The sequence below is a fragment of the Mesoplodon bidens genome (assembly GCF_964165515.1).
Source record: "Mesoplodon bidens genome assembly, chromosome: 12".
NCBI lineage: Eukaryota > Metazoa > Chordata > Mammalia > Artiodactyla > Ziphiidae > Mesoplodon > Mesoplodon bidens.
This window is the reverse complement of record NC_138168.1, coordinates 67338022-67355912: the sequence shown is the minus strand read 5'-3', so window position 1 is coordinate 67355912 and position 17891 is coordinate 67338022. Positions and strand designations below refer to the sequence as shown.

At 37.3% G+C, this 17891-nt stretch overlaps 1 protein-coding gene across 1 annotated transcript in view; it reads right to left on the bottom strand.

Moving 5' to 3' along the window:
- PEX7 (peroxisomal biogenesis factor 7) overlaps positions 1-17891 on the bottom strand; it is an 84282-nt gene that overhangs the window by 63429 nt on the left and 2962 nt on the right. The window contains exons 3-5 of the mRNA XM_081251157.1: positions 17422-17572; positions 8765-8842; positions 8067-8175 (exon numbers count right to left, since the gene is read on the bottom strand). Of these exons, the coding sequence (XP_081107283.1) occupies positions 8067-8175; positions 8765-8842; positions 17422-17572 (338 nt within the window). The remainder of the gene's footprint in view (positions 1-8066; positions 8176-8764; positions 8843-17421; positions 17573-17891) is intronic.

Genomic DNA, 17891 nt, shown 5'->3' with positions numbered 1-17891 from the left:
AATACACTTGATACGATTTCAATTTTCTCAAATTTTCCAAGTCTTGATTTGTAACCCAAGATGTGATCTATCTTGGAGAATGTTCCATGAGCACTTGAGAAGAAAGTGTATTCTATTGTTTTTCAATAAATAAATATGAATTAAGTCCATCTTGTTTAATGTGTCATTTAATGCTTGTGTTTCCTTATTTATTTTCATTTTGGATGATCTGTCCATTGGTGAAAGTGGGGTGTTAAACTCCCCTACTTTTATTGTGTTACTGTCAGTTTCCCCTTTTATGGCTGTTAGCATTTGCCTTATGTGTTGAGGTGCTCCTATGCTGCATGCATAAATATTTACAATTGTTATCTCTTCTTCTTGGATTGTTCCCTTGATCATTATGTAGTGTCTTTTGCTTTGTCTCTTGTAACAGTCTTTATTTTAAAGTCTATTTTGTCTGATATGAGAATTGCTATTCCAGCTTTCTTTTGATTTCCATTTGCATGGAATATCTTTTTCCATCCCCTCACTTTCGGTCTGTCTGTGTCCCTAGGTCTGAAGTGGATCTCTTGTAGACAGCATATATATGGGTCTTATTTGTGTATCCATTCAGCCAGCCTATGCCTTTTAGTTGGAGCATTTAATCCATTTACATTTAAGGTAATTATCGATATGTATGTCCCTATGACCAGTTTCTTAATTGTTTTGGGTTTGTTTTTGTAGATCTTTCCTTCTCATGTGTTTCCTGCCTAGAGAAGTTCCTTTAGCATTTGTTGTAAAGCTAGTTTGGCAGTGCTGAATTCTCTTAGCTTTTGCTTGTCTGTAAAGGTTTTAATTTCTCCGTTGAATCTGAATGAGATCCTTTGCTGGGTAATCTTGATTGTAGGTTTTTCCCTTTCATCACTTTAAATATGTCCTGCCACTCCCTTCTGGCTTGCAGAGTTTCTGCTGAAAGATCAGCTGTTAAGCTTATGGGGATTCCCTTTTATGTTATTTGTTGCTTTTCCTTTGCTTTTAATATTTTTTCTTTGTATTTATTTTTTGATAGTTTGGTTAATATGTGTCTTGGCATGTTTCTCCTTGGATTTATCCTGTATGGGACTCTCTGTGCTTCCTGGACTTGATTGAATATTTCCTTTCTCACATTAGGGAAGTTTTCAACTATAATCTCTTCAAATATTTTCTCAGTTCCTTTCTTTTTCTCTTATTCTTCTGGGACCCCTATAATTCGAATGTTGATGCACTTAATGTTGTCCCAGAAGTCTCTAAAACTGTCCTCAATTCTTTTCATTCTTTTTTCTTTATTCTGCTCTACAGTAGTTATTTCCATTATTTTATCTTCCAGGTCACTTATCCGTTCTTCTGCCTCAGTTATTCTGCTATTAATTCCTTCTAGAGAATATTTAATTTTGTTTATTGTGTTGTTCATCATTGTTTGTTTGCTCTTTTGTTCTTCTAGGTCCTTGTTAAAAGTTTCCTGTATTTTCTCCATTCTATTTCCAAGATTTTGGATCATCTTTACCATCATTATTCTGAATTCTTTTTCAGGTAGACTGCCTATTTCCTCTTCATTTGTTTGGTCTGGTGGGTTTTTACCTTGTTCCTTCATCTGCTGCATATTTCTGTCTTCTCATTTTGTTTAACTTACTGTATCTGTGGTCTCCTTTTCACAGGTTGCAGGTTCACACAATGAGAAGCCCATGCACTGCAACGAACAGTAGCCCCTGCTCACCGCAACTAGAGAAGGCCTGCGTGCAGCAACGAAGACTCAATAATGAAGACCCAATGCAGCCAAAAATAAATAAATATTTTTAAAAAGAAGAAAAGGGAGAAAAAAGAAAGAAAAAAATAAAAAATAAATAAAATAATAAATAAAAGAAATAATTATTAAAATAAAAATAATGAAAAAAAAGAGAGCAACCAAACCAATAAACAAATTCACCAATGATAACAAGTGCTAAAAACTATACTAAGATAAACATAAAAATCAGAAACAAATCAGTTGCAGACAGCAAACCCCAAGTCTACATTTGCTCCCAAAATCCACTGCCTCAATTTTGGGATGATTTCTTGTCTATTCAGGCATTCCACAGATGCTGGGTACACCAAGTTGATTGTGGGGATTTAACTCGCTGCACCTGTGGTTGCCCGGAGAAATTTCCCTTTCTCTTCTTTGTTCGCATAGCTCCTGGGGTTCAACTTTGGTTTTGGCTGCGCCCCTGCATGTAGGTTGCCCTCAGGCATCTTTTGGGAAGTCTGAGGTCTTCTGCCAGCATTCAGTAGGTATTCTGTAGGAGCTGTCCCACATGTAGATGTATTTTTGATGTATTTGTGGGGAGGAAGGTGATCTCCATGTCTTACTCCTCCGCCATCTTGTAGGTCCCCTCTGCCTGACTTTGTCGCTATCAGATTTTACCTTTGGTCATGGTCAGTAAAAGAACAATTAAAAACAAAGAAAGATAATTTGGGGGCCTTAAATAATAATACAAGTTAATAAAATTACATGCAATAGTAAGGTAAAGGGATTTTAAAAAATATATCAGTAACTTATGGTTTTATTTATTAATACTTTTCCAAATTATACTCATTATTAATTCTAGTTTATTACAAATGCTACCAATTAGAGTTCCTAGCAGACATATCTTCACTGCTTCACTAGAAGAGAAGTATGTTTCAGTTCATTCTGAAGATGGATCTATTCTATACCACTAATTCCTTCCAGAGTTTGAGGCGAATACTTTGAAACTGTAGAATATAAGACCAAAGGGCATCCCTACACTAAGAAAATGATGTTAATGTCAAACTAATTCACATCCTTACAAGAATTTTAATTGAACTTGTACTAACAGTCTCTGTATTAGGGCTTTTCACCAATAGTAAAATTATAAAATGGTCAAATTATAACCATTATGCTTAACTGCAGATCTGATTCACTATCAACATGAAACTCATTAGCATTTCCATTAAAAGCATAAAAATGACTAACTCAAGTTATATATGGAGGCTAAAGGGTTAGTTAATTCAAACAAGTGTGTTAATATTGCTATCATTTACTTAATACATGCCCAGCCTTATGGTTAGTTGTGCCACAGAAAGACTGAAAAAAATCAAAGAAGAAATTTAGTTTTGGAAAAGGAAATGTGACAAGGAAAAATATATTACTGGTCCCATCCCCAAAGACTTGATATCTCAGAAAAGATTTGGTTCAAATTATGGACTGAGAAACTACAACTTACACAACTTAGAAATTTTAAAAATAGTAGTAATAATTTTATCAGTGTACCTTTCTTCATTCTAGAAAATACTATTAATTTTAATCAGCAAACAAAACATTTTCTGAGTTAACTGAACCTCTACACACAGAAGTTATTATAATTCACTATTATCTTAGGATCTAAAAAAATTGCTTAATCTAAATGGGACGTATTTGTCTGTTCACAATTTACCTGGAGGTTTCCACTTCTGAGGTTCTCCAACCTAGACATACTTCAGAATTCAGGGACATTTGGTCAGTTTTAAGTTTTAGAATTAAAAACATAATAAACAAATAGAAAGGATTTCTGTGATATTATATTTCCTGTGGAACCCACTCAACATAATTCAACATCTCAGGGCATTGATTTAGCTTATTAGCAAGAAAGGAGCAATTATCCTACTGATTGCCTATCTTCAGATGCTAGATAATGAAACAAGGAGACAATACAGGAAGCACTCTTCCCCTCCCCTGCTATTGTGCCTTCTCTCCTTCCCTAAATAACCACACTGTGCAAAAGACCTTCCATCCCTTTATCTCCCCTCAAATGAGACTTATACCTGGGGTCAGCAAACATTTTCTGTAACGAGCCCAACTGTAAGTATTTTTGGCTTTGGGGGTCATTCAGTCTCTGTCATAACTACTCAACTCTGTCACTATAGCATGAAAACAGACATAGACAGACAATATATAAATGAATGGGTGTGACTGTGTTCCAATAAAACTTTATTTATATAAACTGTCAGTGGGTCATTTGATTTGAGGGCAATAGTTTGTCAACTTGTGCTCTATTCTAAGCTTTCTTCTATTTAGTCTTTCCTGGGTGCTCTGATGTACTGCAATGGCTTTAGATCCCATTTATGAGCCAACGACACAATTTTTATTCATAAGGCCTGATTTCTCAGCTCCAAACTCCACCTGCTCTTGACAACCCCACATGTGTGTCCCACAGGCTCAACGTGCTCTAAAACTAACTCAAGATCTTCGTTTTCAAATGTATTTATCTCAGTTATGACATTAACATCCATGAATTTGTCCTTGCCAAGAATCTAGGACTTATTCTTTATTCATCCCTCTCCCACCTCTTCCACATCTTATAAAAATCATCTCGAAATACCACTCAAATCAGCCTACTTTATTCCATCCCTTCTGCCACTATCCTTATCCATGCCTTCATCTCTCTCTTAATTGTTTCTCTGCATCCACTCTTGCTCACCTCCAAACTATTCTCTACATGACAGCCAAAATGAGCTTTTAAAAATGCAAGCCTAATCATATCAGTCCCAGGCTTAAACCTCTTCAATGTCTTCCCACTGTCCATAGGATAAAATCCAGAGTCTTGAATCCAGCCCACAAGGCATGATCTGGGCCCCTGCCTGTGATCCTGACCTGATTTTTACTACCCTTTTCCTCTTAGGCAACAGTCCCTCTGGCCCTCTTTCAGTTTTTCAAACACATCAAGTTCTTAATTTTGAATATACTACTCTGCTTGGAATGTTCTCTCTTGCTATGCCATCTAAGGCCTCCCACTTTTCACTGAGCCAACTCCTTATTCATCTTAAATGAAAGTCAGAAACCTATCAAGCAAAAAACTGATAGTTTTGACTACCAAAAAGTTTCAATGCTTATACAGTAAAAATTAAAATATAATAAATAGGTTAAAGGACAGAAAAAAATTGGGAAAATATTTGTAACAGACATAAGATACAGAGAACTAACTCCTAAATATGAAAAGAGCTCAGGGCTTCCCTGGTGGCGCAGTGGTTGAGAGTCCACCTGCTGATGCAGGGGACATGGGTTCGTGCTCTGGTCCAGGAAGATCCCATATGCCACGGAGCGGCTAGGCCCGTGAGCCATGGCCACTGAGCCTGTGCTTCCGGAGCCTGTGCTCCACAACAGGAGAGGCCATAACAGTGAGAGGACTGCGTATCGCAAAAAAAAAAAAAAAAAAAAAAAAAAAAAGAGCTCATACATCAATACAGAAAAACAACAACAAACAGCTCTCAGTAGAAAAACAGGCCAAAGACATTAACAGCTGACTCACAAAAGAACAACTACGGCAGCCAGTTGACATACTGAATGTGTTCACTAGTCCTAGTAATCAAATACACAAATCAAAACAACAATTAGTTGTAATTTTTCATTCATCGAATTGGCAAACCTCTAACAGAGGGAGGAGACACATCCATTCACCATTTCAAGGTCCAAACCTTAAAATAACTGTTGCCTTGACACTATCAGCATTCTCATTATCAGAATAAACTGACATCATCTAGACCAGGAAAGTTGTTATTGTTTTGTCTAATCTATAAGGTATTGCTGCCCTGAAATAAACACATTGGAAAATAACAAGTGTCATATAGATTATATTTATGTATACATTTTCCCAAATGGTCTAATTGAATCATTCCTCACATTGGAATACCCTGAGTAGATACCAGTTTCTCCTTCCCAGTATGTGTCTTCTGAGGCAGATGAAAGTGACTCAAGAAGGCAGCCTTAGAAAAGCAACTCTGCCCTTGCTTACATCAATTAAATTGCTCATCTTTGTTTTATTTCTACGCTTTTTACAGCTTTAATGGCACTCAATACATTATACAAATTATCTAAAAGAAAAGTGAAGCAATATATATTAAGGTATCAGAGCTTTTAGGAAGGAAATAGTATCAGAAATCTTTCTTTAGCCAAATGTTTATTGGTGGTGTATCAAATAAAAGAAACCTTTTGTACCTCTTTTTCTACTTTAGGCTTGTTTTAATTTTATAAACGTAAATATATAATATAAATGCATATGTATGATTCATAATATATAATTGAGAGATGTTCTCTTCCATCAAGTGTATTTAAACCTATAGTCTAAGAACTCTTTCTGAATGGTGGTATGATTCACTCAATTCAGCTGTAAGACTGGACTACAGCTATTAAGAAATCTCCACAATCAAAAATTGTTTTAAAATAACAATGTTTTCAGTGGAGAAAATGAATTTGGGACAGGAGATTTTCTGACTCAAAATTACAAAATTATTTTCCTGTACAATTTCAACAACAACAAAAGTTTTATACCTATAAGCATGTAAAATCTAACATCACTAAGCAAATTCAGCCTTTAAAGATATCTGACTTTTTCCTGAAGAATATTCCCCATTAATATTTTTAATTTTTTGAACATATATTCTGGAATGAACATAAGAATTTTTATGGAGGAATACAAGCAAATGTTAACAGTGGTTCTATAGGAGGAGGGGAATGAGCACTTTTTACTTGGCATGTTTCTGTTTTGTTTGAGTTTCTTTACTATGTATATGCTCAAACAGGAATTATCGGGATGCCATTTCTGTTTTATCTTCCTAAATTTATTTTTTGAAAGTTATAAAAGAAGCAAGAAATAAAGTGCCGATATTATCTTGTCAATCACCACAAATATTTATGATTAATTAACACATTCTTATACCTGTTACTCAACCTTTGTTCTGATAAACAAACCAAAAATAAAGCCATCTAATAAGTAAAGCAGCTCAGTAGCTAACAAAAGGAGCTAGACTGGTTCCCAACTTTGAAAGATTTATAACTGGTTATGATCTGCCTAAGACAGACCATTAATCATTAATTAACCATATTTATTCATTAATAGTTGTGCTTATAAAATTCACAGTATGAAAAGTCATGCTGTGGCAGATATTATAATATCACTGAAAATTAATATTCCATATCCTTAACCACATGAATATAACCTCTAAATGCCTTCCAACATACTGTTTCCCCACTGGGAATGATTCTACCTTCTAACCATGGGAAGAAGGGAGTGTTACTCTTGTTATCTCAGCTTCTTCTCCCCATCACCTTACGGAAGGACCCTTCCACTGAACTTGTTCATGTAAAGTCAGGACAACAGAAGGGTGACAGGATAGACTGGCAGAAAGGAAAGGTAAGAGGAGGAAAGTACCAGAGCTGTGAGGGCAGGGTTACAGGGCGTGAGAAGAAGGTAAATGGCCAGGGGAGACCCACTCCAGAGCAGCCAGGGGCGAGTGAAGATGAGGACAGCTATTTAAATGACCATCTGGGAGGGGGACCAAGCTGTTTTAAATGGCACTGCAGAGAAACTGTGCAATGTTTCTCTCCAAATTATACATAAAGTAGATTGTTCAGATTATACATGATTTAGGAATCGGCCAACAAACCAAATTTGTAAATCCTTATGCAAACAGTACAAAGTGTAATTTTAAATTTCTATAAAATGACTTTTCTCTACAAAAAACATAGAGACATATAAATGTAAGTATCTGCTTTTATCTTAGAATTGCTGACATGAATCAAAAGTAAACAGTTAGGAAAAAAGATCATACCAAACATATTCTTGCTATGGCTTAGTGGCAATGAATTAAAGAGACTATCCCTAAAAAGAGGGTAAATATCAAGCAAAGGAGGTTGACTGTGTGCTAGACATTTTACGTTTCCTTATTTCATGCTGACAACAACCCCGTAAGTTAGACATTCTTAGCCCCACATTACTGATGCAAAAACCCATTGCATCACCCTGATGCCCCACAATCGACCACTGAAGAGAGTTTCCAAATTCAATCAAGTCTGATGCCAAAGCCCTCACTTTGTCCCTTACCTCTCACCTCACCAAAAAGTCACATGTTAAGTCAAAGGTTTAGAAGTAGGCCGGGCTAATTCTTACCTAGAGACTGAGAAAGAATGAAATAGTCTCAAGAGTTCAAATAGGAATGTAGTCCCTTTTCTTCTCCAAATCTAAGGTACACAGTGCCACCTACTGGGAAAAGTGAGGCCACCATTCCCTACAAATAATGCTTTTGGTAAATGAATTCTTTACCTGAGGCTGAAGCAAAGCAACCAGGGATGTGGGGCGACCAGATCGTGCTATAAATGACACTTTCATGGCCTCTAAAGGTGCACAGAGACTTTCCAACAGTTGGATCCCACTACAAATAAATGAATAGATCAATTACTTAACAGAGGCAAATTCATTAAGCTTTATATTACCATATATATGTATTTATATACACACACAATATACATATATATCTCAAGGATTTCTTTAAAGTCTTTTTTTTTTTTTTTTTTTTTTTGCGGTACGCGGGCCTCTCACTGTTGTGGCCTCTCCTGTTGCGGAGCACAGGCTCCGGACGTGCAGGCTCAGCGGCCATGGCTCACAGGCCCAGCCGCTCCGCGGCATGTGGGATCCTCCCGGACCGGGGCACGAACCCGTGTCCCCTGCATCGGCAGGCGGACTCTCAACCACTGCGCCACCAGGGAAGCCCAAAAGTCTATTTTTATATAAAGCAAGATGGTATTTAAGGGGCCAAAATAATCAACATTGAGCTAATTATTAGTTTATAGCTAGAAGATTAGAAAATTTTAAATTCTAATAAATGCTTTAGTATATTTTTTGAAAAGAAAATTAACTGCCTAACTGAAAAGCAATAGAAGTATGTTCCAGAAAAGAAAAAACTTCAGTGGAAGCTTTGAGGAAGGGAATATTTGGTTTTAAATACAGTAATGCGGACATACCAGTTTGATAGTTTGATCCCACGAGCCAGACACCACAAGCTGTTCACATCTGGTTTGACTCCAATCAACACTGTACACCTAAAAACATTTTAAAGTGCCATTTAGAATGCAAAAGAGCATCAAGTTCAATAATACATTTATCTGTTTGTAACAGTGACAGCCAGTTAGAACAACTAATTCACTTCGTTGAAACATCAAATAAAGTCCTACAAATCTCAATATGGTGTCTGAGAAAGGGAAAGGTTATCTTGTCCATTCCTCCAGCCTTACCCTTAACAGATAAGACTCCATTCTACTTTAGCAGGATCCTACAGAATATTTCCAAAACCTTCTTCACTAAAACAAATTATACATATTTTTAAACCTACCAACAAATCACTGTTTGCAGCACCCTGAAGAAATGTCAGAGCAGATTAGAAAGTTAGTCATCTAAAAAAGCTTGCCAGGTCAATGTTTATCAGAAAGCATTAAAATTCAATTAATATCCCTTTCTGGCCTTTCTTTGAACAAGCTTATCGGAATGACGTGATTCTTTCAGATCTCATGGTAAACAGCTTTAGTTATCCGACGCTGCTCTCAGTAAACCACTTCAAATGAATTATATGAAAACTTATGGAAATACTTTTAATTCTGTTATTTGATACAACGGATTATATACAGATCACTACTGGAGCTAAGTTCAACCAAATATGTGTATAGTTAAACTTTACAAAAGTAGTCCTGCCGTGGACCTGAGTGTGCCATTAAATGTGATCAGCCAGCAGGTTATTTTGAATCTAAAAACTCTACCTTATTTATGCAGGAAGCATGACTGTCTGGGGTTTGTTGTGGCTTAACTATGGATTCCCTGTTCTCTGCTGCCTAGTGCTATGCCTAGCCATGTTGGAACCTGAGTTTAAAGCAAAAAATAATTAGTAATACTGATTATGTCCTTACTTAAAACTTTGATATTTTGTTCGTCGTAGATTTTTCTTACATTAATTTTGATTTTTTAAATACTGCATTAAGAGATTATTTATCTTGACTACTGAGCTTTGGGGGCCCCCTTAAATTATGTACTTAAATTATGTACTAAGGTGAGTGTTTCACCACCCAGTTCTGGCCCTGCTGCGGCCCATATTCTTGCACAAGAGAGAAAAGCAGCTGGAACACTAAAGAAATCATGATCCAGCAACAGAGTAGCTCATAAAGTATACAGAAGGGTCAGCAAAATCCAAAGTGCTGCTGCAGCCATCTGTCAGTTATGGATGGAAAAAGGCAGGCTTGGAAGCAATCAGGGAAGAGCTTGAGACCTAAAGAGGTTGATTTTACCCTCTAGGCCAGGGCTCAGCAAGTTTCTTCTGTAAAGGGCCATATAAATATTTTAGGCCTTAAATATTTATATAATAAATATATTAATATATTAATTATATTCATAATAAATACATTATGGGCCATTTGGTCTCTGTCACAACTACTAAACTCAGCCTTGTAGAGCACAAAGTAGCCATAGATGATACTTAATAAATGGGCATGGCTGTGTTCCAATAAAACTTTACAGATCAGACAGTGGGCTGGATTTGGCTCTGGCCCACGAGTAGTAACTGGCCAACCCCTGCTCCAAGCTGATGTGAACAGTCAAAAATAACCACAATAGGAAGTCTTTATTGAGCACCTACTGTTTGCTAGATGTTGTCATAAGCACTTTACATATTTTATCTCATTTCATCTTCACTTCTGTGAAGTAAATACCATGCCAAGGCCCAAAGAGCTTAAGTAACTTGTCCAAATTCCCACAGCTAGTAAGCTGCAGAGCTGAAGCCTGAACCTGGGCAGCCTAATCGCAGAGTCCACCTTTAATCATGATGCTAGGCTGTCTCTACAATATGTTGCATGAAGGCACTTTAAAATGGAACTTTTCAGTGACCTTGGACTGTGATATTAGGGAAATAAAACCCTGACCTTGTTGGTATCACCCTTCACTGGAGCTCCATTTGGGCCCAGACTGATTCCATTTTGTTTTCATGAATTATCCATACCCATATTAAAGCCCCTACCTATCTATCCACTTGGTGAACCCCCGCTCATCTGTCAAGACTCAGCCCCTTTAAATCTGTGAAGTAAGCCTCCCCTGATGAACCCCTCAAGCATCGAGGAGTCAGACGCTTCCTTCTGTGCACTCCGACAGCATCTTACACCTACTCCTAGTTCAGCATTTACCATGTTTCAGTGTTAAATAACTGCCATACCTGCTATATTTTGGAAGAACCATCATAAACAAAACCATCTTGTTTATGCTCATTGCAATACAACAGGCACTCAAGAAACTGAGTTAAAATGATTTAACCAACCAAATTTATCTCCACAACCTGTGCTGTTGCTAAGTAGTTATAAAGAGCTACTGTTTTCATTTCAGAGGATAACTGAACAAATACAATTAAAAGTTAACATCAGTAGCTCAGACTCCTCTACCTCTACACATTTCCAACGTGACAGCGGACTTGAAACCTGACAACTTCTCACCTTTTAAAACTGCAAGAGCCTCCGCGGGCTCACAGAGAACCCAGCCCCAATGAGAACAAAAGACATGATTTAAGGAAACTATGCTGATACCAGGGCTGCTGCCAGCTCTTGTATGTGACTCATAACCAAGTGGGAAGCATCAGGGTCTAGGACAAAATCAAGCATAGGACATACATGGTGAGGTTAAAAGTGGGATAAAAAAGAAGGAAATAAAGGTGACTCCATCAATATATACTTTTTGTTTGTTTGTTTTACTGTGTTTAATATACTAGGACATGGGAAAGAAACTAACAACAGTATAAGCCAGGATACTGTGTTTAAAACACAGAAACGAAAACTGTAGACCATAAATACAAAAGCTGGTGGGATGGGAAATTCAGCTTGATGCCCAGAAGAGAGGTATCCTAGCAGGGCCCTGAGGGCTGGCTAAAATGTCAATAGCAGAAAGCAGAGGTGAAACTAGTGACCAGAAACTCCCCCAAAGACGACATAAATGGGGACATAAAGCACCCTAGGGATTAGGACTAGTGAACAACTGCAAGATAACACCGAGGTTTTGTGCCTCAGAACTGGCAGTGACGGTGGCCTTAACAAAACTGGAAGACTGGAGGAAGGGAGATACTATGTAATTTTAGACACAGTGAGTTTGAGGTGACAGCCTGACAGTCACGTTGAAATGTCTACGAGGAACAGGGTTTAGGCATTAACCTCAAGCCCTGAAAAAAGTTTACAGCCAGAGAGGTGTTTGGGAGACAGCTGAAAAGGGATGACTAGATTCCATTATCCCAACCTCAAGTCAAATATCTATTCAGTACATATTGATTCAGCACTTACTATGAACAAGGCATGTGGGAGGGAGAGTTCAGGCTTAGACAAGAGAGAGAAAGCCCCCGCCTTCATGGGTCTTATACTTTAGCAAGGGAAGATACGCTGTAAGTATAAATACACCATTTCAGGTTGTGATTTTTTTTAAAACTACTAAGAAACATAACGTAAAGTAAGAAGACGAGAAAATAGTACCAAGGGCGGGAGACCAGAAAGCCCATCTCACATTAGTCTACTCTCACATCCTCGCCCTATTCCCAATCCCCCCTCCACTCCCACTCAAACAGTGGACACGGGAAACATAAAAAGAAGAGAGACATGCAGCTACGCTTGAAAGGCAGGGTCCTCTAAAGGCCTAGCTTAATGAAATTACTCTTGGTAGTGGTGAAGAAAATTAATCGGGAAACTACACGAAGAAAAAAGAAAAACACTGAAGAATCTTTTGTCCTGCTTTATGAAACCTGAACTTCATCAGAACCACAGTTTGAGGAGGACAAATTTCATTACTGAATCCAATTCCCAAAGAGCTCATTTTTAATCTACTGTACAGTGTTGCCCTTTGTAAGTTGGTCTATTTAATTAAAAATCATCAAATAAAAACTGTGTCCAGAACGTTCAGACTGATCTGTATCAATACAAAGGGAAGGGACACTGACTTTTAATTACTGAGCGATTAGAAAGGGCTACATATTTCTTTTAATGTGAAACTTAAATTTTTTTTCATTGTAGATATTTTAAAATGCACATTAGAGAGAATAGCATAATGAATCCCCAGGTATCCATCACACACCTTCCATAATTATCAATACTTTACCCATCCTCTTTCATCTGTTCCATTACTTACTGGAGTATTTTAACATCAGACCATTTCACTCACAAATACTTCAGGAGGAAGAATGTTTTCACCTTTTACATGAGCACAAGGCCATTTTCACATCTTAGATTAACAACAGTTCCTTAACATCACCTAATACTCAGTCCATATTCATATTTCCCTGATTGTCTCAGAAACGTCCTTTTATAGTTGGTTTATCTGAATAGGATCCAAACAAAATCCATATTTTATACTTAGCTGTTATGTCTCTTAAGTTATTTCTGATCTAGGAAAGTTCCCTTTCCCACCTTGGTTCAGGTCCCCCTACCCCACCAATGACATTTACTTGTTGAAGAAACAAAGTTATTGGTCCTATGGAATGTTCTAAATACATTCTGGATTTGGCTAATCGTTTCCTCATGGTGGTGTTCAACTTTTTCCTCTACCCTTCCTATTTTCTTTAAATTGGAAGTTAGATCTAGAGGCTTGATTTGATTCAGTTCAATCTTTTTTTTAGCTTTCTATTGTATTAGGAGGTGTGTAATTTCTGGTTGATCCACTTTTAGTGATCCTAAGATTGTTCATAAGATGGATCACTCTTAAATTAATGGTTTTAGCATCCACAGATAACCCTTGCCTAGGGTCATTATTTCATTAGGGGCTACTAAATGGTGATTTTCTAATTCTATTATCCCTTCTACATTTACTAGGTAGAATTCTATTACAAGAAAATTTCCGCACCAACGATTTGATTACCCCACAGTGAAATTCATACAGGAAAAGCAGGATAACTGCCTTGATTCTTTACCTTTATTTATAAATTCATGATCAAAAACTTTAAGGGGATCAAATATCTTTTAAAATTTTTCAGCAAACTGATAAGCCTCACTATTTGACAATGAAGACAAATTTTAACTATTTTTAAAAACTGTAATAAGAACACTGAGAATTAGATGCTGAAATGAATATTAAACTGAGTCTGTCATCTTTAAAGTCACTTTTAACTCACTCTCAACAGCCCAGTGCTATAAGCCATGAAGTCAGAAACGAAAATCTCAATTACTCTCTTTTTTCTCCTCTTGCTGAACTTTTAAAATTTTTCTTGTTCTTCCATTCTTATTATATATTCAGCAGCAGGCTAAGCTGAAGGCATTTTATGGGGCTCAAAAGACATAATGGCCTCTGCAGTTAAATAATACAGAGAAGAATCTGATTCCTGCTTTGATGCTAAGTTTAGAAGCCATGCAAAGGGAAACCTTCCATGTTTTCCTTTCTTTCATTTCACCAGGACCTTTATTCCTTAAGGCCTAAAATATATCTAGGTCTTGGAATTTTCCTTTTTGCTTCAGTAACTACTTGTCTGACTATCTGAAAACTGACTGTTGGACTTTATTCAACACTATTTGTTGAATATTCAACAAATATTTATTAGCTCCTCAAAACTCTATTTGACCTTAAATCAATCCTTTTAAGTGTTTCTGCATATTTGGTATAAGAGACAAACTTTAAATAAAGGCTGTATTTCTCTTTAATGAAAAATGCCAAATATCTGGTATTATAATACTGAGCTTTAGATTGATCACCAGAAATTCTTTAACAATCTCATGGAGGACAACCTTTCTGAGGGTCCTACAGTTCTCTACTCGTTATCCGGCTTGGTGTGCTTCGACTTTTACTAACCATCGTGAGAAAGACAAGAAGTAATATTGTGGCACATAGTGATGGGGACTCCCCACCCACCAATCTTCCTTTCTCCTTGCTCACAGAACCCCAGTTTTGCCCTTCAGGGAAAGCTCTGTCCTTTCCTCATCCCAGGGGTGAATCTTATTTAGATGAAAGTACGAGTGGTGACTTGTTTCCCTCACAAGTGACAGAGTTACGACTGGGCATGTGATGAGATGACAACTGGAATTCTATGGAGCGTTAGAAGAAAGAAACCCACCGAGGAGAGCAGAGCGGAAAGGCAGGAGAAACCTGGGTAACTGATGACATTGCCAAGCCTCAAGTAAACAAACCTGGACCCATTCCCAGCTCCATATCCTTGGTTATGTGAAATAAAAAACTCAGATCGTTGAAAGCACTTTTAGTTTGGTTTTCTCTTATGGTAACAGCCAAGGCATCTAACTGATACAAAATGCTTATCAAAAATTGCATTTGAAAAGAAAATGAGGAAGGACAACCTAGAACAACAGCCTGAAAAAACAAACAATAAAATAAGTCTTCAGTTCAAAAAACCAGTTACATAATTATAGAATGATGTAAACCACTGGTTTAACAATAGTACAAAGATCTTTACAAACAGACTGAAAGTAACCCAGCACTACAACATGGCTGGGGAAAATGCACAGCCATGTTAGGTAATATTATTAGAAATAGAGGCTCAAGATCATGGTGGCGAAGTCATATAAAGCTCAGCACTAATAAACACATTTCTGGAATAAACTAGGTTTACAACATTAAAAGCAACACTGTAAAACAAGAGATTACCCAAAGGAGTTTACCAGGAGGGTGAAAGATATAGAGACCGTGTAACCTGAGGACAGGTCGAAAGAATTACAAATGCACAGTCTGGAAGAGGGAAGACTTACAGGGGGCATGACAGCTATTTTCAAGGATTCTCCTGGAAAAGAGGGACTGGACTTAGTCTCACCATGTCAGAAAAAGGAATGTGAAGCAACAGTTCGTTGACATTGAAGGTAGATTTAGGCCTAAGAGAGCAATTATCTAACCAATAGAGCAATCAAAAAGTCAAATAAGCTATCACATGAGATACTGAAATTCACTTTCACTGAGCTGATGTAAAGACTGCGTGACCATCACACGGAACATTCTCTAACAGTATTTTCCAGAGTAGTAGCAGTACAAACACCATTGGTTGTACAAGAGATGATTTTAACTGGTACATACATTTTTTTTTAATTATTATTATTTTTTCTTTTCTTTTTGCAGTACGCGGGCCTCTCACTGTTGTGGCCTCTCCCACCGTGGAGCACAGGCCCCAGATGCACAGGCTCAGTGGCCATGGCTCACGGGCCTAGCCGCTCCACGGCATGTGGGATCTTCCCGGACCGGGGCACGAACCCATGTCCCCTGCATCGGCAGGCGGACTCTCAACCACTGTGCCACCACGGAAGCCCACATTTTATTTTATTCGTTATATATTTATTTTACCATACATGAAATAAATGTACATACTAAGCTATCAATTCCATGGTTTCATGAATATGTGCTGTTTTAGAATAAGTGAAATAACTATGTAAAGTTCATTTAAAGAAAAACATTAAATCAGTATCTACTATTTAATAAAATTGGATATATTATTTTATGATTTGTTAGCTACAGCCCTAGAATTTATATAGATAAGCAATACAAGGCCCAAAGATTTAAGAAAAAGAAAGAAAACTTTTGAGAGGAAAAATATTTTTTAAAAAGAAAGAAAAACATTAAGTTAATCATAATCTAAGTGGCATAAGAAAATGGCAAAAATCATGAAGGTACCACAAAAATGTCTGAATTTTGGACATGCTGCTTTGTGGGGATTTTTGCATTGAACGTGCTGAAGCTAAAGTTCCTCCTTTACCAAAGTTGTCTTGGTATTCAGTGGTTCTATGAAAACATGATCATTTATAACTACATTTATTCAAAGAGCCTCCTTTACAATAAAATGGAGGAACTAAAATTTTCTATTATTTTCTGTCAGACCTTAGAGATACTCATTTTTAATAGCTAGAACTATAAAAATGATGTCTAGAATCCTCACATAACCAGTCTATTATTACAAAAGACGAACATTCTTGCACCTAATAAGCATTTACTGAGGTCTTTCCATGAGCCAGGCACAAATTTGAAAGTAAATTTGCAAGTTTTCATTTGAAGCATCTATTGCTACCTTGAGAAAATTCTTAAAACATTTAAGGTAAAGCACCAAAAGAGAATATCTTTACCATCATGTTCATGAAAAGTATATACGTATTTTAATATGACTGAAGGCCAAACTATTCTCTATGCTACCCATACACACACACAATATCTAGCACATGTAAGAGATTTAGTTTTTAAACTTCTTCAGTAAGCTCTGCCTTAGAGTCAGTATTTCAAGCTCTTGCTTCAATATATTCTGAAAATCCTTAGGAATCATAGTCAAGTCCTAAAGGCAATCTTATGATGTCTCTGTGAAAAGTCCACCTACCTCTATCTTAAGGCAGCGTATGGAGGCATATCCTTCCTTACAGCGTAAAGAAAGCGATGTGCCTCTGGAGGAACCCGTGCCACAGTATACTTCCTACCGGAGGCGTTTTTACTGACTAATGAGAAGCCTGACCTTTTCTTCTTTCCCAGCTCCTTAGGCTAAAAGGTACTTTATGTTTGAATAATCAAATAACAAGTGACATCTAACATGTACAAGAAACACTAAAGCTTAAACTTCTTGTCCCCTGAAGACATTCCCCCATGTTTTCACCCCCAAATGGATCTCAACCAAAGAAAAACAATCAGCCCAGAAAGATTCCCTTCCTACCTCCTGAGTGTGTTCCTTGTAGACCTGCAGTGGCCCTGCAGCTCTGGCGGTGTCCCAGAGCTGTAACGAGCCATCACCACTACAGGTGACCAGGATATGCTCATTGTTCTCACTCCAGGTCACATCAAACAAACCATCGTTCCAGTCAAAGCTACACCAGGAAAATTAAAATAAAAAAATCTAGTTACATAGGCAGCTGAACATAAAATAACAATCATTGCTTTTTTTTTTTTTTTTTTTTTTACAGTTTATCACCTATTCTAACACACATTATCTCACATGGTCTTCACGAATATGGGAGATTCGTAGGGCAGGCGCTTGCCAGATTCAGAAAAAACTTCAGAGAGCTTAAAAGAACAGCCCAGTCATACAGCCAGAAAACTGCACAGCTAGGTTAAAATCAGGGGTCCCAACTAGAAATATGGCACCATTTACATGAGGACATGCTGCCACACCTGGGCGCTCACTGC